Raw genomic sequence first — 25,255 nt, forward strand, 5'->3', positions numbered from 1 at the left:
ACAATAGGAGGCCTAACATTGACAGTGTGTTTACATGAGACATCTCAACCAAAATAATTATATTTCACAGAAGTGATGACCACCGTGAAAATGCTCCCACAGCCCCAGAGGACAACCCAGACTCTAACAGTCACCACTTTTATCTTTTCTGCGTTATTCTCGGTGGACCTCTCCATTGCTGTGACATTACTGTGTAGGGGGCAGGACGCATTCTTTTCTGTCCCCGCTGCCTAAAACATACATCTTGTACAGAAACATCTTCCATATCTGCATGCACCTCTGAAGACCTTTATTTGAAGTTATCCAAACTAATCACAGGACTGATTATCGCTTGCAATTTTGAGCAGTCACATGGATTTCTGAAGTCAGCAGGGTGATCTCCACCAATTGACAACACTTCATAAATTACCCCAGTACAGCACCTGCTGTTAGACATTTACAGGCCCTCCAGTTTCTTTGTCATCCTGTTTATGCACATCTACAATATGCTCTGCAAAATTCATTTTCTCTCAGCTGTGCAACTGACAGAATACTATTTAATACACACTAAGGCAGTATCACTGTTTATTACACCAGACAAGGACAAAGTAAGGAAGGGGAGCAGCTTAGGGGAGCATCAGAGAACTGTATTTGTGCTGATAATCTAAATTATATTCCATGTTCAGTATAGGAAACAGAGAAAGACAATGTAAATGCTGACATAATCAACTACCACTGCAAAAGAAGCTGGATAGTATGAACAACCCAGTGTTCTACATACAGTACAAATACCACCTCTAGAGCAGTCTATACACCATATGAAATTCTGTTTATTACTTAGTCACAGCTATACAGCATGTTTGTACATAGTGATTCAATTATGCGTTTGTGGAACAATGTACCTTCCTATTGTCCTCGCCATCTGCAGTCACCTATAAGCCTTAAGTGGATAAATGGAATTTATATGCTAAGAAAGAAGCTTAACATCCTTATATTCACAGTCCAACTTATATAAACTCATCTGTTTAGATGCAAGACACACTGGTTAATCACTTAAAGCCCACACAACCAGCTAGTTAGTCATTCTCCAACTTTTCTATGTAATAAACTTTTATTTAACTTTTACTTTCTTCTCATCATATTCGACACTGTGGTGTGTACTCCATGTTGATCATGGGGAGAGGAACTGTGCACATTTTCAGTGTATCACCTCCCATTTAATGCTGTCAATCATTTATATTTGCAGTGTCAAACGTTTTTTTTAATTCAAATTAAATTAATGTTGCTTTACACCAGAAATATTGTACATATTTTGTTCTGCGTGCATCAGTGTGTCGTTATATGACTTTAACCCTGTTATAATATACAGCACAGTCTACATTGGGAAGGCATTTGAGAAATACATTCTATGACTACAAGCTCATTTCAAAGTCACCATTTCAAAAGTGCTTGCCTCAGAATACCCCCTGGACATTTGTCAACTATATTTAGTGGCAGGGGTTTCAACTTCACTTTATGCTCTTCATGATCAGCATTTATATTTGAGAACAAATTTTGCCATGCCTTGTATCAGCTATATACAGTCTACACAGTCTGTCCATAACACATTACTAAAATAGGCAAATGTATTTATTTAGAAAATGCTGCAGTGCTGCGAGTACATTAATAACGGTTGTAGACAGAAAACAATCTCAGACAAAAACTGAGAACAGATCAAAGAAAGAAAACAGATGCTTCTGACTTACTCAGAAAGACTTTAAATGTGTCCAATGACCAGCTGCTAAAGATTCAGGTAATTTTGCAACTGGTTCCAAGCAAAGGCAGCAGCAAACTTATACACCCTTTTTCCAAGTTCAGTAGAAACCTTGGGGACTTTTAGCAGGAAACAGTCCCAGGAGTGAGGACAAAAATTTCCCATACTTTTTGAAGCTAAGATGGAAGCAGACCAAGGATAGCCTTATAAGTAAGAATGTGCCAGTTGTTAAGTCTACAGGTGGACAAGGCAGAGCATCCAACCTGACCATACAAAGAGCAATGATGAGCACGGGCTTTAAAATTTCTGATAAACAATGTGTAGTCCAGATACGTCCTGCTCTTGTTTCAGGCTGAGCAGAAAGAATGCCGTGTTCCCAATATTTGTGATGTGTCACCCTTCATGCTTTGTAAATGGTGGAAGCTGAGATCATAAAACCTTTGATGATGACAGCTTGATATGAAATATGTCCTCCAGAAGGACGAATGTGCGACCGAGGTGAGAGCTGAGCCGGGGCCTCTCATCTCTGTCAACTGAGTGGACATCACGTGTGTTTTTTGATTTTTCCTTAATATTGAGATCAACACAGTGAAAGTCAGCCTGGGGGTGACCCTGTACTCTATATGATTCCAGTTCCCATGCATAAATCATAATCGCAATGTCAGATCAACCTGCCCCTTTTCCTGACCAAGCACACAGACAAAGAAATAATCTCTTACTAGATTGCATGCAGAAATACAAAAAAAAAAAAAAAGACATACAGGTGGCCACACGCCAAGTGACCCAAGCAGCAGAAGTAAAAGACATCACGACTGTTGTGACAAACAAGCTACCCAGTGGATGGCGTCTGAATGAATGGCGTCATTCATTTCATTTCTCTTGTTACATATAAAAATTCAATTTCTATTCAAATCAAATAATCATCTCCAACAAGGTAACCATATTTGTAAATGTATTGAGAGACTGGTTAATAATTAAATAGGCCTCTTATGAAACTGATTTAGCTAGGTCATGTATTTCATTACTCTACTTAATAAATTTATTCAGATACATTTTATGGGTCATCACTTTATGAAAACCATCTCATCATACAGCAGAACATCCCGCCCTGCTTACATGTATGTATGTGTGAAGGACATGTGAGAGTGTGTCATGTCTTTCAGAGGGTTTGTATAAATCAAGGTGGGCTGTGTTAGTCAGGAGAAGTAGTGTGTCGTTGTGGTTCTATTGTAGCAGCAGACAACTGAAAAGAGAAATAATCATTTGATGCAGAGACATGGAAGGCGTCACGTACTAATGCCTCTGTGTGTGTGTGTGTGTGTGTGTGTGTGTGTGTGTGTGTGTGTGTGTGTGTGTGTGTGTGTGTGTGTGTGTCCATGCAAGGCTGTATGAGTGACAAAAGGAATAAAAAAAAACTGAAACTGAGAACAGCATTGTCTGCAGAAAATTACATGTGTTCATTTAAGACAAAAACACATTTTCAGGGAAATTTTGTATAGAATGACAATGATTATTGAAATTGCAATTAATTTGTGATTAATCACCATTGCAACATGCAGAACATATTGCCAAACAGCAAAATCAAAACAGGTATGGCTCTGATAATTCTGTTTGTATTTTAATGTGCAGAAAAATGTGCATACACATAATTATATTGCTCACTAAACCAATCCCAGAAAAAGGCTAAACCAACAATTCACACGAAAAGAATCAATTTATCATATTACCAAATATCACAATATGTGTGCGATATATGCCATCTGTAGCTTATGAATTAGTGCTGGAACAGAAAATAGGATTTCTTTGTAGCATTTGGGTTTCATATTCATTACAATCAAGGTGGCAGCTTGAGTTCATTGCTCTCTGCTTGGTAAAGTAGCAAAGCAAAGACAACTGTAAATATTAGAGCGTGTCCCTGAGCATGCTCATTGACGTCTGCCTAACATTCAGCTACTCTCCAGAGATGGAACACGCAGCCGCAGAGCCGTTTAAGCAACACATGGGACTGACTAGCAACCATAAAACCAGAGATACCTTAATAATTAAGACATGTTTAACTCAACAAAAGGATGTTTATAAGTGCAACCTGTGGAACAATCCCAGTGTCACAGGAGACCTTCCAGGTGAAGGAGGCTCAAGCCGATGGTTTCAGGTGTACTGGTGCCAACAATGTTGTGTGACTGGTGCTGCCACTGGAAGCTCTGGTAAACTGACAGACTCTTGTCTTAAGTCATTTCACAAGCAAAGATAGTCTGAGCACTTTTTAATGACACATCAGTTTGCCATCTGGACAACAAATGAGACAGGGCCTGTCTGCGTTTGGATAAGTCAAAGCAACTCACAGTTGCAAACCTGTCCTGGGACAGTCCCTCGTCATCTCCTGAAGCCCTCCTTCACAGTCTCAGCAGCTTGCTCTGCTAAGCCATAAGGGGCAGGGTAAAACAAAGCTGTGCCCACATAACAGTTGCCATTCTGTTTCAGAAAGTCACTATAAAGGCCATGGGTGAATGCTGTCCCATTGCCTGTCACTGCAGCGCTGAGCATGGTTTGCAAACACCTCATTGTGATAGGATCATCAATCCCCCTTGAGTGAGCATCCACAATTTCAGGGACAGATGAGGAACATCTACCTTTGTTAGGACTAGTAATTTGCTGCCATCCCCCTCCCCCCCAGGGCATGTAAGGTGATGGTGGAACCATCCTTTGATTGGCCTCACACTAGGAGATCACTTTGTTCTCCACCTTTCTGTCTATGCTGGGCCACAAGACATACAGCTAGGCACAGCTTTTCCACTGAGAGGTTTCATCTGGGAGCACCCCATGATCTGTGATCAGTCACAGGAAGGTACACCCATTCTGGTCCCTCAAAGGATGCATCCATCTTCCAAACACTGTTTTGTGCCAACATAGGGCATACTATAGGAAATGATCTTCTATCCAATGCATGCACTGCTGTGCTGTACAAGCTTACATGACAGTTTCCAACAAAAAACACTGTCTCAGGGGCATACACATTGTGGCAGGTGCGTATGGCAGAAGTAAGCCGCTCAGTGCATCTGTATTTGCAATCCCTTTACTTGCTGTGTACATATACTGTAGCTATCCTACCTGAGGCCATGGACAGAATGGAATGACTCTCACTGAACAAACTCATCACACATTTACAGTCTGCACATATCATAAAGGTCCACAGAGACGCAAGCAGTGGGTTTTTCTGTACAGTCCTGTGAGAAAGCAGTGTATCAACACCATAGGAGGAGGAAACGCAGGACAGGACATAATCTGCATTGTGATACACAGGCAGCTCTATTGACTAGAAGAACATCAGTCCCTTAAATTTCTCCGGAGCAGGGCCCGGTTTACACATTGCATCTTTATGAAGCAGGTAACACAGCAGGGTCAGATTTATAAAAAAGGCATCTGATGACTTGCTGCAGTATAGTAGTTTGCCATGCCCTTACCTCAAAAAGGGTCTAAGGACTGGTGGCCGATTTTATCTTCTGCTGGCTACAGGCCCACTCAAATGATTATGTTTCCGGAGTATCACACCACAGTAGATGCCTGGAACATATATTTGTTTCTTTTCAGGCACAGCCTAGAATCTAACAGATCCAGGTTTGTAAGGGGTTCTGCTATTGTGGCCCATGTAATCAAAATGTTATCAAGGTCTTGCAGCAGATTGTCCATTGTTTACTGGAAAATGGTGGGACTGGATGCCACTAACACTAGCCTAGGGTGGCAAACCATGTGCTATGGAGGGCCAACAGTCTCATCACCTAAGCAGGTGATTCTGCCAATGAGTTATTTGACTCTACTTGTAAAGAATACTAATCAGTGGGAGAATTCTTTGGTTGACTGGAAAACCTGCATACTGTGCACTAGGCAATGGTACCAGAGCAAATCTTTGTGAATTTTACTGATGTGCTCATGTCATTTCTTTCTGTTAGGACTGACATGATGGGTACTATGATCCTCAATCTGTGCAAATGCTCCAATTCTTCCTATACGTGTCCCTTTATAGCAAAAAGCAAAAGATTAACGTGCATCTCACTTTAAAACTGTATCTTTGGATATAGAATGTATTTATTATCGTTGTTGTTGTTGTTGTTGTTGTTCTTCTTCTTCTTCTTCTTGCCAATTGAGCTGATCTCTCTGAGCCAATCATGGCCAAGGAGACTGGGACCCACACCCTTTTCTATAACTAACCTGACTTCTGCATACTGGCCATAGGCTGAAACGTCCACAGAAAGAAAGCACCATTACTGTGTGAATGGGCTCACAAGGATACAGCAGCCTTAAGTTTTGGGGGTTCTTGTTAATCTCCACACAGATGACTAATAATGACACCTTAAATGAGTCTTAAATGTAATGACCCTGAACACATAAACTCCCGCATGTCCCTGCTGAATATTTCTAACATTTTTTGCAGTCGTCTTTAGGTCCCTGAGAAATCTACACTGCTTTCTTGAAAGTCAGGAAAGGGAATTCTCCCACCCAAAAGCATTGTATGCCATCCTCATAAAACCTTTGGAGCAGCCTGTCTTGAAGCATGTCATCAAACACAACCAAACAGAAAAGTCACAGTTCTCCAACAACTGGTGCAACTCCCCCACCACATGGGTGTCAAGCTCACTGGAATGGCCGTGAGCTTTGAAACTCTGGACTACCAAGAAGGGATTTGAAAGACAGTGGTTCAAAGACCAGATCCTCATATTACACACACCAGAAACACAACATGAAATAGAGCTCTGTTTAGGCTCATTTGTAACAGCAATGTTCCAATCTCTCCGTTGTCCAAGCTTTAGTTTTCTCCACAAACTGACACTCTCAAACAACACCATATTGCTATGTGGTCTATCTCCCCGTCGCCCTCACACATTCTCACACATCCTCTTGAATCATCTGCCTGACCAGCTAACACTCCATCAGCTCGCCCAAAACTGCTCAAAACAACTCCTCTCTGTGCTTTTCTGAACCGCTTTACTGATGCTATCCTGAACCCACATAAAAACCTTCATGTCAGAACAGGCTCACATACTGGAAGAAGAACACAAGTAGCACATTGGAACTGGAACAAAAATGTGTTTCGACCTTATTTCATTCATGTTGAATATTGAGTAAGTGAAGATAGGACTGATCAACACTTAGGTAGCAAGCATGTATGTACTGATAACAGGCACTACTAAAATTACAGTAGCTGAAGTGACAATGAACAGTCTGAAAAAAGGCTTGAGTCGGATTTGTGTGTAAATGGCTCTCATTTGTCAAGTTATTCTAAAACAATGTATATACAACTTCACCTAATATCACACAGAAGTGTAATCAGTCAAACAGATATATCCGGAAAATATACTTTCTTCACCATGTCTGCAATGCCCCGGTAAGTTTGCTAAATCTAAATCTATGTAATGCATCTTTCAGGTTATATGAGGGTTGTGGTCTATGACTCAGCTCTATGACCATTTGCCATTTGTTAGGAAGTTACATCCAAGGGCTACAATCCAAGGAAGCAGATAATGAAGAAGAGATACATACACAGTTTGCAACTGATAGAGTCAGGAAAAACAGAAGATTTTTGCATTCTGCAATAAAAAAAAAAAAAAGAAGGAAAACCAATAACAGCTATAATTTCAGGAAACATACAAATCTGTTTCCTTGCAAAATCTTGGAATGGCTGCCATTTGAGTGTGTGTACCATTTCTTAGGTTTTAGGTTGCCTCTCAGATCAACAGTGAGAAGAGGGCGGGTCTGAATAGAGTGACTGCAGAGTGGGCTTTTCATCTGGATATACTGGTGCTAAGGCCACAGCAGTTCAGTACAATCCTATGGCATCACTCTTGGCAACCTCTTTGTGAGCATTCAAACCACAATTTTTTTTCCATCGCTGCACACCGTTGAGCTAGTTTTTATCTCACATATGGGTGTTGGCCCAGCTTTGGGGAGCCACAGTCTGTGTCCAGCATTGAGCCAAATTAAAACCTCTTTGTTGAATCTGAAGGGCTGAAGGTCGACAGCAGTTGTGGCACGAAAGAAGTAGCTGACTGATGTTGGAAATATCAAGACATGATGGACTGCAGCTCCCTGGCCTGAGGGTAAAGCACAGTTACTCTCTGCCTGGGATACTCACTCTTTCAAACCTGCTCTACCATCTCCAGTGCAGTCACAGGCTGCTAGACAGTGGTGAGCTATAACCAAGAACAAAGTAGAAATGTTTGTTGAAATCATCTTCAAGACAAGGCAGCTCTAGAAATGCTTTAAAAATTAACCGAGAACCAGGAATCAAAACAATTCCTTATTCATTTCCTGACATTTTGGCTTACCGTTCAAAGTCATGACAGTGATACAAAGTGTTTCTGTTACATGATTTGTTTTAAACTATTTGTTGTTCGTTTGATATAAAACATGGGTATTCAAACCACTGCGCAATGATGAAACAATACAGATAAATAAACTGTTTCAGTATTTTGTTTACACTGAGAAGTCAGAATCAGGTTCATTTTCTTGTTCTGTTGAAGATAAAATGGTAATTAAGGTGAATGTGCCTCTTAAACAGAAATATACAGTATATGTGCCTCTTTTACCCAATCTTAGGCTCATAATTAATGCATAGAGTGAAGGGTTTTTTCGTGCCTGCTGGCTGTTTTTTAGTCAAACACATATGTACGGTATCAACATCAATATATGCAACAAAATGTGAGCAGTTCTCAGTCACATTTAGCTCTTTTGTCTGCTTTGACTTGTAGGACTGATGAGCAACAACACTGTTGCAGGTGAGGAAGACAATAAAGACGATTCCAAACTGGAAAAACTCTTTAAAGTCATTTAGATTAGTTAAAATTGCTGCCAACTGCCAGCAGAGAGAGATTCAAAGAGTTGGCATTTGGCAGCATCAACTACCTGCTAGCTACATTAGTGGGGCAGAGTAAGGAGTGAATATGCTACGGAAACATTGACCCTGAAACTGTGCGTAGTTGCACTGGAGTGAGCCGGTCCAGTTTGCACTGGAGCCGATATTGGCTGAAAATTAAAAATTCTTTAATGTGAAACGTTCGGAACTACTTTTGCGTATTATGAAGTTGATTCAACTGCCAGAAGCAAAGTGACTGAGACATTTCTTTGCTGCTTGCTCTCATTTCGCTTCCACTGAATCTATGAAACAAGTCTGGAATGGCAGCTCTCCAAAACACAGAACGAAGACGTAACCTCATCTATAACATATTTTTACAATGGCTAACATCAGGTTAACGCATTTTGGCACATAAGTCTTCATCAGAGCATCTTGGCAGAGCACCCAACCAGAGGAAGGTTATATGAGGAGGTGCACCTGCTATACGTCTTTCACTGCTTGCTCTCATTTTCATCAAGTGCAGACGCAGGACTGACAAGCTGCAGCCTGCAGCCTATTTAAAAAACACACGGAAGAATAATATACATTTAACAGACAGAAATCACATTCTATCTGTTAAATAGAATAATCAGCCAAATTATGTCTACAAGATGTAAGTCTGTGTCCTCCTACATGTAGAATTACATTAAAACATATTCTATTCTAAACATATTATGTTATTTAGCATTGCAGAAAAAAAAATGCCACAGTGAATCAGGATATGGAAAGTTCTTGAGGCAGTGGACATCATTATGTATCATGTAATCATTACATGATTTGGTTTAATGTAGTCGAGCTGTTTTACACATAACATGGCTGCATAGGATATTCACATATTTTGTAGGTGAGTCATGCCACACTGTCTCTACCTACCAGTCAATAAAGTTTCTTTTTTCAACAGGTTGAGTGTCACGTCTATCAGTGCTGGATGTACGAGATTATACACATGATTCACCAAGAAAGACTTGGTAAACTAATAGAGGAGAAAGATTTTAAGACACAGCAGATTCTTGGCCACACTGGAGCTGGAGCAAATTTAAGTGGCAACAGACATACTATTGTGTTACTTGCTCTCATTAATTTAACATCACACTCCGTTAACATGCCCTGGAAGTAAAACAGCCTCTTTTGTTCTTTGTTTTTCAGACAGCGACTGTAGTAAGTGGCCATAAGCTTTTCTGAATACAAAGTTTTTGAATGCGTGTGCACGGCAGGGACAACAAAGCTGGTGCTGAAATGAACAGGTGCAATCATACACTGTACTGAATTAGAGGCATCACAATGGCTGTCAGTCAGTGCTGAGTTATGGCATCATCAGTGAGTGGCCTTGCACAGAGCAGGCCCCAGATGATACTGTCAAAACAATGAAATATTGGCTTTAAATTCATCATCTACATTGTAGGCACAGGTGTCGTACTTCATTTGCAAACATTCTGTCTCTCCAACATTTCTCCAAACCTTTGTTTTTATATTAAAGTAACTCGATCATTAGCAAAACCATTAGCAACAGGCAAGTATGCGGTTCAAAAATCCAACTATTTTTATACTGCTTAACGTCTATTGTGGTTAAATTGTTTCAGGAAAACAATCAACCCAAATGACATACACTAATGACTTGTCGCCCACGCCTTCTATTTTCAGCAATTATCAAAATAACCATTATTCTAAAGCACGGATGTACAAGATTCACAATTTCCAATAAAAGTTAATGGGGCAGAAGGGTTTTCCTTGATCCGCAAATCAAACGCTCAGAAACAATGCTATGTAATACAAAGAGGCCATGAAACGTCTCTAATCATAATACTATTAAAAATCAATACACTCACTACCCCTGTTGTTAAAAAACATAGTGTTTGACTGCTCATCTCTGTGTGTGCCCTACTTCTCCAGGAGCAGCCATCTTCGATACGTGAATAGATGCATAGTAATGACATGGTAGCAGTCACTTCAAAGCTCTTCCCTGTATTTTGCCACAGGCCAAGTCTTCGGCAGATTCCAGAGGAATGACTCGTAAATATCGCTGCGCACACACCTTGACATGTGAATACCCTTGACAACAGAGCCTGAGACCCCAAAACAGATGCAGCCACAGCACCTACCTCCAAAATCAGGCCTTAAACGGATGTCATATCCCTTCAGCAACTTGTCCACGGTAGTCTTGGCCACAGACATTCCGGTGCTTCCAGTGGAGGAGCTGAGGGCAGAAACCACAAGTGTCTGAGTCATTTTTTGCAGTGGGGAAACAACTGTACCTCGAAAACTACTACTGTACGTAGCTTTTTTTTCCCTGAATATTAATGACACGAATGCTGCCTTTGACGAAGAGGCCGTTACATCAACATGGTGAGGTTTTGACAAAAGAAGACTCAGGGTCCATGAATTCCAATTTTCTCTAAAGCAATCATTGATATGTCACATTTTCTCTATTACATTCTCAGCCGTGCATGCAATGCATTCTTGGTTGTGTCACCACCTTAACAGTGAGAATACAATTTGAATAAAAGCTAAACATTCACACTGCATAGAATTATAGCTCGTAGATGTGTTTTCAGTAAGTTACAGTATTTTGTACTGACATCATACATGATATTAAAAGCACACTGACTCTTGTGTTCTTGTGAGGGTATGCATTTCCCCCCTTGGAGCCCCACCTACAGAATATTCATCTGCTAAGGGGATATATGATGATGACACACCTGTCAGGTACTTTATTGATGTCGGTCCTTCAGAACAGTGGCCATAAAAGTAACAATTTCATAGTTTCAGACAGGAGCACAGTCTTATTCATGGGAATGTAAATAAGCTCTCTGTTATAACAGCCTCCCATCATGTTGTCAGAGGCAGACTATCCCCGCCAGAAATGTATAGTCTGCACTAGTCTGACTGACACCTATAACATTAGTGCCATGACCTGCTACACCTGACCGAGGCCGGCTCTCCAGCTGAGGTTCCTCGTTACGGAGAGGGTGTAGAATGAGTGCAGGGGGGATACGAGGGGAGGAAGTGGGTTAAAAGTGCTCCCCTGATAGGAGCACTAGCCCTTGGCTCAGCCAGGGAAGCACTGTTCAATTAGCTCATAGGCAGTGCAGCTGTTCATCAAGCTGGCCGGTTACAGGTTGTGGGTTTGACACCTGGGAGCATCACCATGAGGGAACATCAGTGACACCTGAAACGCATACAAGACTGCTCCCCTTTCCCTTTCTTCAGGATCATTCTAATGGGATCAAAATGTCAAAAAAAAAAAGTGCGACCCACTTCTCAGTGAGCACCTAAATCTCATAAGTGAGGCTGTAGGTTACTGCAGACAAGGGAAAGGAGTAGGCCACCGGGGATGTGTATCAGCGCCTTCCTCGAGCAGACCATAAAGGAATTGATCAGGAGATTCTGACTGTGATGATGTTCATGAAGCCTTGTGCGGTCATTCATACTGTAAACAATACAGGGATGAAATTATTGAAACGGTAAATCTTACACCCTGCCTCCTACTCTGAGAGCAACAGCAGTTGATGACCTGCCGGGATTATTTTTCGATTGGGATTAATTTGGATCAGGTCAATAAAACGGGAAACGAAGATGATTGTATGAACACGAATATTAGTTTGCGCTTCCAGAACAAAATAAGTGGGCTTGCGGGCCGAGTGTCTCCAGCACTGTAGACTCATACATCTGGCCGCTGTGGCGTAATCAATCGATCGTCGGCTGATTGATCCTATCATAATCATCGGCTGAGCCTCCTGGAGCCTAATGAGGGCTGCCATTCAGGTCGACTCATGCTGAAATTCGCCCAATCCAATACACACAAGTATATCCCCATTTTCATATCGGGGGTAGGTTACGGTTCACAATAGGCTTGATACAGTGCACGCGCATGTTTTTACGCTCGCGCGCGCCACAGCTCCATCTATTAGGGCACATATCGGCATCAATGCCCCTAATAAAGTAGGCCTGGGTCCGCTGTTAATGCGATTTGCCATATCTCAGCCTGTTATTGACCGGTAATCACGTCTATGGTGTGAAGCTTTTTTTTTTTTTTCTCCAAGCGACGTTTTTCTTACCTTTGAACAAAGCATAAGAAGGACAAAGCCGCCAGAGCAGAGAAAATTCCACATAATTTATCTTCTTGACGACCCAACATCTCCACAAATCCTTATATATAGTTTCTATAATCCAACCAGTCCAGTGGTCCTCCAGGAAATGCACAAAGTAAAAACTGGCAATCAAAAAATAATTGCCTTTTAAAAATGTCGAATAAACTAGCCTACATCTACGCATGCGATGTCTTCATTAAAATAGGCTTCTCGATTTAAAAAAAAAAAAAAAAATCTCGTAATTGGCCCCCGCTGTTTTTCCCCGGCTATGGAAATCCGTGCAGGTCACAGAGCCCCTCGACCAACACCAGAAGATCAGACATCTTGCTCAAAAACAGCATACACAATACTTTTGAAAGTGATGACAAGTCTTCTTCCCCTTAAAAAAACAAACACTGGCATGAATGACTGAGCAGCAGCCTCTTGATGATCAAATTGGCGGATGAAATTTCCCAGTCCAAATCTGCAGAAGAGGCATGGTTCCAGCGATGCTCCAGCGCCAGACTATTCCACAACGTGATGTTGTTAAAAGATATTTGTTTGAGCTGGAAACGCTGGTCGGCTGGAGGGGAGCGGTGGGTTCAAAAAAAAGACAAATGAAATCTTCATTCCCTTTTTTTCCCCGTTGCTGCTGCTGATGATGATGTAGATCAGCGCAAAGTCACTGAGGGGAAAATGCACATTGAAAAAGCACTGGGTAATATCTGATGCAGACGTCAGAGCAGGCTATATCACTCCTCTGGTGAAAAAATTAGATGCCGAGAAATATGGATGGCCCCTAGGACGCCAATGCACGTATCACAACGCCGGGCTTCATATCAAAGATGCAAACCTATTTGAAAAGTCCACTTGCCTCCGCTCGCTGCCCAGCGTTAAATGGCGTTTGGACACGTTAATGTGGTCCGCTCCTCTTCTCCTGGAAACACTCAACAAATGACAGAGAATCAACAGTCCGAAGAGACATGACGAGCAGATCTTGCCTCTTTTTTTCCTTTCGATTTCTTCTAGCTCTTAGTTGAAATTAAAATAATGTCCTACTGGGGGGGAGAAGGGGGGGACACCTAAGGTGAATTCCTTAGCGACAGCCTGTTCATGCGCTGAATTGTCTGTCTATTCTCTCTGAAACCCATTAGGATGCTGTGAGTGTGTGCCGGTGCGTTTTCATGCATTTCTTCCACTTTTCTGAAACTCGCACACACACGCGGACAAGCACCCACACACAGTCAAAGATGCAGGCACACGTGCGCGCACACATAACACGAACACGCGCAGCCTTTTTTGGGCTGTACGTCTGATTTATGTCATTCCTTATCGCGAATCTCTTTTTGCATGTGAAACATACATATCCTTAGTGGAAATTGCCAACGCGCACATCACAATTCAAGAATCGCACGAGCTTGTGTTTCATACAGAGGAGGAGGTTTTCTTCAGGGATCTCTGTGCTGTCCAGTTGCTAAGCAACCCATCCAGCACTGATGCAGTTGTGGTGGTTCGAAGGCTCTGCGCAAAGGCTCATTTAAAGGAGCAGACCCAGTGCTGTCACCACTGAGGTGTCAGTGGGACAAAAGCAGACAGCAACTGATGTACCATGGAGCCATATCTGTTAGACTGGGGGGGGGGGGGTCACCACTTATAAGAATGCATGTAACAGAAATGTGGCCTGTCAGGGATACCACACTTCCCTTTTGCTTCATCATCATTGTCCTCCTCATCGTCATTATCATCAGGGCCACAAGCGCTGTGATAAGAGTCACAGACTCAATCAGTCTGTGGCCTAAGAAGATTTTTTTTTTTTTTTTACACTTTGAAACATGTTCATAGTCAGCAGGAATTTGTTGCTGTTGAATATTCTCTGCTGTCCTTCATACCCTGAAAAAGAGGAAGACTCAGTTTGTCCCTCCCATAGGTGATGTCACGGCACTCAACAAAAAGGATACACTGACAAAGAAGGAAAAATGGCTGTTCTGTTTGATTTTCCGGTGATGCTTTTGTGATTGGATAATAATGCCAACCTTACGTCAATGTCAGTGTAAAACCAAAAACGTAGATTAATTCTACATTTGTATTTTGGCTCTCCTGTGCTCTGGCTTTGGAGGAGACACAACCTATTAACTGGACTGTCCTCAATCCTCCAGTCATGAGACTGACATAATGTGGACATTTCAAACAGAATGGCATTGCAATTACATAGTGCACATCAAAGGGTAACACCATGACTGACCATGACCTGGCACCCAAGGGTGAGCAATTAACATAACACGATCTGCAAGGCACAGACCGGCCTTCACGGTTCACGTTCCATCACAGGGGTGAACAGTTATACAGACAAACTTCCATAGTTTGATGGCTCTATGTCTGTTCTCTGACATTCGTGGAAGGGGAGGGTGAGGTGAGGGGTATTCAGCTGGTTGTAATCTGCAACCTCAACGCTAGATACCACTTAATCTGACACACTGGACCTTTAATTGTAGTACTAAAGCAGTAAATTGAGTATGTGGATGTTCAGTTGTGACATTGGAAACACTTGTGTGACAAGAAAAAAAAATTCATGAACTTTTTCAACATTCATCAACTCATGAACCAAGTTAAGACCTTTTTTTTGGGGGGGGGGGGTCAAACTAAACCTCTAAAGTCTAAAGTCTTTTTATGCAGAATAGTCTGCCTGCAATCTCAGAAACCTTTGCTGACTGGTCTGCTTCTTGCTACTTGAGCGTTACCCGAAATTTAAAATCAGATTGGTTAGAACCACAATCAGTGTAATAGTTTTTGGGCAGTGAAAGGTTCAAGGGGGCTTCAGAGAGAGAACAGTTTCCTTGTCAGTACATTAACTGTCTCCCTAATAAATGTAACTGCTGAGGAATTCTTTGTAATGTAATCCTGAATCAACTAATAATTAACCGCAAATTCAAGAAGCAGAGCTATTTGCATAATTTCTGCAAGAAATTATTTTATTCAATAGTTCTCAATGTTTTCCGACACAAAGAAATATATGGTGCACACTTAAATTCATCTCTGTTTGTTGACACTCTAAGACTGTATGAAAATAATTAGCATGGCCAGAAAAAACTTTTTTTTTTTTTTCTTTTTCTTTTGGCTAAATTAAGGGAGGGTCTTCCATTTTCCATGCCCCTGATTTCTATTTTACTCCATCCTTTTCTTGTAACATTTACTGTAAAAACAGATTTAACAGATACATCAAAAACAGCCTTCTGTGGGCACCATGGATCATAAAGGTTTTGACCTCTCCTAATGTGTGACTTGGGTTATGTACAATAAAAAGGTTTGTTTCACCAACATATTAAGCTTTTCTGTTCTAAGTCAAGGGGAGGGTCCAAAGCAAATATCAATAGCAACAAGTGTCTTGTTGTCATTTTTTTAAAGTGAAATGGCAACCCCTCCAAAAAAAACCCAAAAAACAGCCCCTAAATAGAGAGAAGTGCTGTATTTGCTTGTAATCCCGTAAATTCGTCAACCAGTGGGCTTTCACCTTTGAATGTGTGGTTGATCCTTTACTCAGCCTGTACCACATTGGTTTTCAAGGTGGGATTCAGTGATTTAAATGCAAATTATTCACCAGACCATTTGAGAATAAACTAGCCTGACGTACTCCCGTTGTTTAATCAGTGTATTCATGCATAGGCACCAAGGCAACAGTAACTGTGCACGGGATAATTGCTGAAGAAGCAGACTTGTCCATATATGTACTGCTTGATGGTAGTCCATCTCCCACAGTTTATGTTGGTGGGAACCAGTGCAGAGCAGCGTCTGTACAGTACAGTAATGGAGTGTAATATAGAGTTAGAACCTGTGTGACAGCACGCTACATGGATCCCTTCAGTCTCTGGTCACAGTCGGTCTGTGTTTCCCTCTATAGTCGGTCACACTCGCAGTAGTGCTCCCATTCACAGCATTCTCTGATGCATTCTTTGACTGCAATTAACTCTAATAGGCATCTATGACAAGGAGATCCAAGCCCCTGAGATGTGCATGTACCATGCTCTTTTTTGCTCCATTCATATGTTGCATAACACATGTGAGTTACTGGGTCACCCTTGCTCCTCTGATATAAATAGTATCACATGGTTAATGCATTGGTGCCTTCCAGTCACTCCCTGTTTCTCTTGCTGTTCATATCTGTCAAACACCCCAATTGACTGTGAGTAACTATATCTAACTGATGTCTTTCAACATGTTTCATCCCTTCTTCATGTGGCCTCGCCATCATTCAGTGGCAGAAGTGAATATATGTGTTTTCTAAAAGGGGGTGACTTAATGAGAGTTCACTTAACGTTAATGTGTTGTGGGATTTTGTGCACTCCCTTTGATTAGAGAATGCAATCAAGGCTTCTTGCGAAGACGTTTCATTTACGACAACACAGTCTGTAACTATGAGGTGAGATGACAGCTCAAGTTCATGTTTGGTCTCCTTTGCTGTGTTAAATCAAGTTGGTACCAATGCTGTCGCGCCTTGGTTTGGAAAAGCAGACCAGGTGACCTAGCTGGAGAGACAGAGATTGCATCATTGGCCTGATTCATCTGAACTTGATGACCTGTGTCCTTATATTCTGTTACACAGACCTGGTTTACCTCGTCTAGATGGAGGAATGAGCGATGTGATTTCACCAGGACAATGCAAACTGTCCTTGGTCTGAGGCATCCCGCTTCCATGGCAAGCCCAAGAGGAAAGTCTGTTCCACCCCGTCATGTTCAGTGCTCACATTTATATTTGAAAGTCTCAATTCAATAGGTGAACCCCCCCCCCCCCCCCCCCCCCCACCACCACCACCACCACCACCACAGCAAAAGTAAGACAGAATAACAAATCCCTTTGGTATGGTACCCTTGAAACCCATATCCATATCTGAACCCTGTGTTTCTACCGCAGTACTCTTAAATGTAGGTACAGATGCTACCTTGCTACCTACCTATCTTACAGTGGAGTGTGAATGTTTCATGCTCTTTTTTTATCTTTTTTTTTTTTATCAGTGTTTTCAGCTCTCCTCATGGCCCTGGCCACACACAAGCCAAACCCTCAAATCTGATATTGGCAGCTTAATTGACCTCCTAACCTAATTAAGACTGATTTGGGCAACCCTCTACAAGCCCCATAAAGTCAGAGTCAGGTTAAAACTGATGTGCAAGTGTTCTGTAAATAGGAGTTCGATAGCATGTGAATCAGCTTTAATCCGTAATGTATGTACTGTATGACTTTACACTAGCAGGTCAAAGCAGCACTGTGAGAGCTCACCTCCCCTCTGTGTAACAGTGCACTCGACAAGCTTTGAGAAAATGAAGGTTCAACTTCAATGTACATCGTGTCGTTCATTGACCGCAGAGATGAGATTAGAGGCTTTGAAAACACACGGCACACGGCTCTGAAGCACTACCTCGAAGCAGGCTACCAGGCAATTGTTGCTATGCTACCATAGAAAGCCCAATCAAAGTGCAGTGTGTTGCTCGTTGAGGCTGAACTGCACCACAATGTTCCAAATACTTGTGAGGAGCGCTGTTTACACTCAAACCATAGATAGTACACAAGAAAGCAGGAAAATGCATGCTAATGCTTCCACTTTGTCCACCTCAGGTTTCTGCAGGAAAAAAAACAATGGTGTAAACAAACCAGAATGATGCATCAAATGAATAATATCCTCTACTCATCACGTCGTGTAGTGTATAAACTACAGAATGGCAGATGTATGTGATTTAGGACCTCAGCCTGACATGAATGACATCCATTCATAATCATTAAAGACCCCCTGCAATGAAAATCATGTTTTTAACCTTGTCAACATGTTGATATGGAGTTTTTTTATGTGCCAGAAGACGTGTCATGAGCGAAATAAGCGGTCAACGCCGTGGCTGAGCATTTCCACCTTGGAACTGGAGGGGACTGATTACAGTTTCAGCAGTTTCAAACGCAGATTCAAACAGCCAGGGTTTCATGTGTCAACTTGTGAGATGGGGCTTTCCATACAATGAGCATAACGCTACAGTGAAACGAGGGAAATCCGAGAAGCCAGGTACTTATTTGGAAGCTAAATGTCAAACAGATGGCAGAGGCACGTTTTGCTTCGATTGTAAAGTTGCAAAAGGAGAAATGTTGAGCATTCATGTGTTACCAAAGGATCTGAAAGTTTTACACAAAAACAGATGCCACAAAACTTGACTACGTCAAACAAATGAGGGATGTGCTAGATGATCTTAACTTGCCAAGTCCCATGATGATTCATGTCAAATGCTGACAGGACATTTTATATGGCCTGGGGGTGTTGATGACTAAAGTTATGGCGAACGTTACTCAAAGCGGTTTGACAGATAGCGAAGCTGCTGAATTAGATGTTGGCTACATTCGTTACGATAATTTTAACAGCAAACTTCACATGACTAGGGACTGTTCATAGAGTAAGCACGTCATATTAAAGGTCGTCCTCAGAGCTGCTCGTATAATGTTAGCAAGATCCGGTTCTGTCAGTCAAGTGCATATGGCAGATGGGAGTTTTTCTTCCGTTTGTGTGTTTGATGAGCGGAGTCGAAGGTGAGCACGTTCTCTCAAGCTGCAGGCGAGCAGCAGGGAGGAGGGTGGAGATAGAGGTGGGGACTATTAGCACATACTAAATAAAGACAAAGTGTAGAGTTACATCAAAGCTATTTTAAGGCATGGCGAGAGTTTTAGTCCCATGACAAAAAAAAACTTCTAAATATGTCATTTTGATGAACAGAGTTTCTAGGGTTTGAATCAATGCAAGCAGAGGAATTTCAGATAAGGTCAGAAAATGAAAGACATTCGACTTCAATATTTACTACTTAGTTTCATGCTCGATTGTTCAGTTCGGATGTTAGATTGCTCACAGCAATGTACGAATGTTACAACATAATTGGAAATTAATGAACACGTCCTTATTGACCATAAACAAGAAAGTCATGGCCCTTGAAGAAAACCAGGGAAAATGTAATATATATTTGAAAAAGATCGATAATGATGACACGAGCTGCTTGTCCTCGGGGGTCTGAATAATAACCACACTAAGCAAAAGATTAGATGTGTGACACCGCCCTCTGTGAGATAATTCGTGCTTTGTATTTTTGCGCAGTTACATGAAATACAGAGTCCACAGCCAGCCAGCAGCTTAACACACAGTCTACCTGTTCATCCTCCAGAGTGAGGAAACTAACGCCACCCTGCAGGCAGCACACTACTAACTGACCTGAAACACTCATCTGTCCTCTACACCAGAGGAGTGCACATCTCAAACGGTCACATGCTTTGCCAGCTCCAAAATTAGCATGGGTGAGGCGCAACACTTGATGCTAAATAGCTATTGATGGAGGACAAACACTAATACGAATCTGTAATTCTGTCCCTTACCTCACCCATGTCCCTTTGCAACTCTCAGTGCATTTCATTTATAGAACACTTGGGGTGGTGCATATTTAACCAGACCCCCGTGGCCTTTTATTGATACAATCAAAATAATTAATTAAGTGTTTGTAAAGGTCTGGCATGAGGTTAATCTTCTCAATGGTTTATCAATATCAAAACAGCACGGCTGTGACACATGTGTCGTCCAGCAAAGTCTGGAGTCAGTAACAGCATTACCTCTCTCCCTCTTGAGAATCAGCGTATGTAAGTGTGCTTGTTTGTCTTTGCATGTGTGAGTAGGTACATGCTGTCTGCGTATGTATCATGTCATATATTCCTCTTCGTTTTTATCCTCCATGTATGTTTTATATTACACTGTCTAGATGGATTTCAGCACGCCATTGATTTATCTTTTATCAAACGCAGTCTTACTGTTGCTCCCAGTGAGCTTGGCTTATGTCTGTACGGTGGAGCCTTCGGTCGGTCATTCTCTTATTCCTCTGGCAAAAGGGTAAGTCATGTAATGCTCTCATTTGCATTCAAAGTGTCCTAATTTCTTTTTCTCTTAAAATTCAAATGTCAAAGCCTGATGCAACAGCCTTTCAGTTGTCTAGATAACGCAGAAACAATGAATGTCAACAGCACAGCAAACAGGGATTCACCACTATACACCAAAAATATGTAGCATTTCATAAATAGTAGCATTTTGTCAAAAATAGCACTGTAGCATCCCTTCCTCTTTTCCTATCTGTATTCTACGTGGGATTTCTACACGGAACTCCTACGAGAAAGGGTTAATGAATTCCTCACACAGATAGATATTGCCATGGAAACAGCTGCGTGACTGCTTGCAGCTTGTATACACACAGGAGGAAAAAAAACAATGGTGCCAAAGGTATTTTAAAATTCAGCGAGCAGAGGCTTTCCAGTGCACATAGCTGCATTTAAGATTTTTTTTTTTTTTTTTTTTTTAACAAGCACAAAGCCACAAAGAGTGAGGAGTAGCCACCTTGCACCCTCACCCCTGGTCCTCCTCCCTCTCTCTCTCCCTCCATCTTTGCAATTCAAAGGAATGTGATTGGCATTGGAGATGCATTTGCAATAGCCATGGAGTTAATGCATTCAAAAATATGAGGTCTGGATGTGGTAGATGGGAAATAATACTCTGCTCTGTCATTTCCTTTGCAATAACAAAGTACACACACACATACTCAGCCACTAAAACACACACATGCACGCACACACACACACACACACTACCACAATTCCAGCAAAGAATAATTAATTCACAATATGAAACAGACCTTAGGCAATGTGCCTCGCGGTTGAGCTGAAAAAGAGGGAATAGATTGAGGGCCGTGATGCTTCTTACACTCCCAAATACAAAAATGTACAAATACGAAAAACCACGCATGACTGCACACACAAGTACACACACATTGCGCACATGTACATGCAATAATTATTTGTCCCTTAAGATTATACAATCCTGGCCGTGTTTTGAAAATAGGTGGCACAGTACACTATGTGCAGCTGGGATAACCTAATCCATCTCAGCACAAAAACATGCTCTTTTAGTGCCATTAGCCATCCTCCCAATAGCAAGTCAATAGTCTCTCGCACTGCCCAAATGGACTTTTATGCTTGAGTCTGCAAATCTGACTCTATAGGTTGGTTTCTACAGTATTCACTGCTGGCACTCAGTTGCTGAAGCAAAATAACTGTGTTTAGATTCATAAATATTTTGAGATGCATTGAAAAGCTTTTAAGTCCATAGAGAGGAGTTGGCATAACGATGCAAGGAGCTGTAGGTGCAGCGAGCACAGAGCACAGAGTGTTCGGTAAACAAACAAACAAACAAATAGAAAAAAAATACATAAACAGGGACAAGTGGAAATGTTAAAACGCAGATAAGCCTTTTTTGTGACTTGCAGAAATCTGCGTGGCTTTCTGATCATTTTGGACTAAAACGCTCTCACTCACTCAAGGTTGTTATTTTTCCTCCTCCAATTAGAAACAAGAGCAGGGAATTCTCCCAGGAACTGAACCACATTCCATCAGCGTGTGTCCTGTCCATTAAGCTGGATGTGGAGTGTGTAGTATGCTCCATTTTTGCAGATACGTTCGCTATATTACATGGCAACAGCAACATTCTTCATGCTGTAAGCAATGCAGCCATGTCATGTCGTGCAGCTGCAAGACGAATAGTTTGGTTTGGTTGAGACAATATTCAGTTAATTGTGCAAGTTAATTCTACTATTCTATATTCATGATATTGCTTTTCATTTGTTCCCTGTTAAATTAAAAATGCAGTAAAGCAGGAAACATGAATACAATCACATCAAGTGCTCACATTCACTTGACAAAAATGAATTCAAGCTATTTTCAGAAATCAACAAACAGCAGCTATAATTAGTGAGGAAATGTCACAGGTTGGGGCTCACAGGGGATCACTTGATTCACAATTTGAGCTCAGACCGATGCATCGGTTTGTGAGTCTCATTCATCCAGGTTAATTAAAAAGAGACGGACTTCAGCAATCCCCTCATCACACAGCAGGACGAAATGTGGTCAAGTATAATTACACAGCTGTAAGCAGATCATAATTGGATAATAATTTTTTAGTAATTCCTTTTGGGATTCAATCCTCCACTGGGAATTTTTAATTGATGAGATAGCTCACAGCTGCCAGAAGTTACAAGATTAGGTGACTATCATAGCTTATCACACAAGCACAGAGAAGTAAGTCATAAAGCAAATTAGTGGGAGGCTCTATGACTTTGTCAGGCAGGTACGAAGAGATATTATCTTATTTGCTAAATGAGCCATGGATGGACACTATCATTTTTTATAGCTACACATTACACGCCAGGCTTGCACAGAGACATGCAGGCGAGACTTTGAGGGTGCGTTTCTTTTGCCTTTTCAGTCTAAAATTTTAATGCTTCAAATTATCAACAAAGATTTTTAACAAAGTGAGATTTGAGGTCCCCGATGAGTTCATACAAAAAGTGAAGGGTGAAGATGACATGTTATGGTTTTAGGGAGGGTTACGCGTCAGACTGTTTCTTGGTCAGCCACAGTGAGTCCCATCCTGTTGTTGAGTCCTGTCGGCACCACGAGGAAGCGCTTTCTGATCTGATGGCCACACTTCTTCTGAGGTTGCCAGATAACCAGCAACGACTCCAGGCAGTCACTGATCCTGACCAATAGAAGAAAAGTTCAAAGCTAGGCGTCAGGGAGAAGAAAACACTGAATTTGGCACAAAAGAAGCCTATTAAGTATGCACAATTGTTAATGCAGACAGATACTGATAAAAAGCTCCTAAACATATCAAGAAAATTAATTTCTGACGCAGCATTCACAGGAAATAATCTCAAAAGTCAACCAAATCATTTATTTTACACAAACACTGCAAAGGTTGGGACCACTGTTTTAGTGTAAACCTTAGCAAGAAAAGCCCAAAATTGCTGCATTGTTCCTTTAAACGCACTCTAGTGATTTGAAGGAAGTTTTGTCTGCACTGGGCTCAGGACCCTGCAGATCTTGCATGTCTTTACATTATATTTTTTCTAATCCATGATATGTGTACATGTCTCCCTCTAGACAGCTTTGTATGGAGGAAAATGCTCTCTAAGCAACTGTTCCAGTGGACTTTATGAGTTAATTCATTACAAATTAGTTTCTTTCAAAGTCTCTTGACAATGCACGAGCAGTGCACATGTAACTGGTCATGTTCATCCTTGAAACAACTGCTATGCTGCAAACCATTCAGTGCCTTCAATGTCACACTGACACACACACAAACCTGTCTTTGAATTCATAGGTTTACTTCAGAGGCTGCTGTGACTTGTCTCACTGTCTTTCAGCAGGCAGGAGGTTCTCACCAATGTCGTCAGGTCACAAGTCTCCATCACCCACACCTCCAGAATAGTGACTACCAGCTGCTGTGACTGACACAGCGTCACATTTCCAGAATTCCTAATTATTTCTGAGACACTTGAGTCAGCTGGGATTGGAGTGGCAAAAGAAACGTGTAATGACTCAGTAATATACAGTAACAGAAGGCAAAAATACAATCCACTATTTTAGTTTGAGAACAAAATGTCTTGAGGTTGCTAGTCAGTTGCTCAGGGCACCGTCCTCCATCCTGAAGCAGGTGAAAATGGAGGTAGGCCGCAGGGAGATTCCAACGAACAGGAAGCTTCAAAACAGAGAGGAAATCTCAGCAGCTGGTGAGTTGTGTTGATTCACTTGTGTTGATCAATAATCCTATCAACCCACTGCAGATATATTGTGGTCATTTTGTGCGACGGGCAGTAAAATCTTACTTATTACCCCCTTACAGTAATGCGGAGCTGTTATTTACTGCAGACATTATTTAGCCTGATATTCGCTTTTGAATCAGCTCCGGCTGCATGCTGACCTTGAGCCTCTGTCTCATCACCACATCACTTCTTTCATTAGAAATATCTGGACATGGGGCACACCAGCCTGAAATTGATAGATTTTTATTTATTTATTTATTTTTGACAAAATTGTATAATAAAACAGTGACAACATTCCACTGAAATGAAATGTCACTGAAATTGATGGGTTATATTTCAGCAGCTGTAAAATCCCTTTCTGTGTAGCTGGTCTGTAGCATCTATAAGAAAATGTCCTGTGTTCACTTTATTTCTTTTTTTTTTTTTTTGCTTTTTTGCTTCACCAGAGCAGGAAAGGATATTTCAAGTAAATATGCATGTGTCAAAATTACTGTGTAAATTCAATATCTCACTTTAAGTGCTAAATGAGAAAATACAGTGTCTGAACAGTACACTACTCACACTGTACAGTACACTGCATGTGAATCAACAGTGCTCCAAAACCTCCAAATAAAATACTTTGTCTCCATGTTTGTTATTTCTTTATTTGTCTGGGGCTTTTGAGTTCTCTTGCCCAAGTTTCTCATCACCTTTACTTTGACACAATTACAAGAATGATACCGTTTAAATGTTCTGATGACAGTCATCCTGCTGATTTCTGATTAGTAGCAACATGCGCTGTCTGTTCCTGATGCGCTCATGCGTACACACAGTATACACATTATCTCACTTGCTCTGTTACCATTCTGTGATTTTATGGACCAGTAATATACAGCACATGTCATGGTTCAGGGCATGCCTTCAGGAACGGCTGCATGCTGA

At 41.4% G+C, this 25,255-nt stretch overlaps 1 protein-coding gene across 2 annotated transcripts in view; it reads right to left on the minus strand.

Annotated features, from left to right (window-relative positions):
- gabrb4 (gamma-aminobutyric acid type A receptor subunit beta4) overlaps positions 1–14,183 on the minus strand; it is a 53,332-nt gene extending 39,149 nt beyond the window's left edge. The window contains exons 1-2 of one of the 2 annotated variants that reach the window (XM_070982695.1): positions 12,674–14,183; positions 10,718–10,812 (exon numbers count right to left, since the gene is read on the minus strand). In XM_070982695.1, the coding sequence (XP_070838796.1) occupies positions 10,718–10,812; positions 12,674–12,753 (175 nt within the window). In that variant the 5' untranslated portion in view covers positions 12,754–14,183. The remainder of the gene's footprint in view (positions 1–10,717; positions 10,813–12,673) is intronic. The other variant, XM_070982694.1, reaches the window with a different exon arrangement.
- Between the last annotated feature and the right edge of the window lie 11,072 nt (positions 14,184–25,255).

This window comes from Chaetodon trifascialis, chromosome 16 (assembly GCF_039877785.1).
Source record: "Chaetodon trifascialis isolate fChaTrf1 chromosome 16, fChaTrf1.hap1, whole genome shotgun sequence".
Lineage (NCBI taxonomy): Eukaryota > Metazoa > Chordata > Actinopteri > Chaetodontiformes > Chaetodontidae > Chaetodon > Chaetodon trifascialis.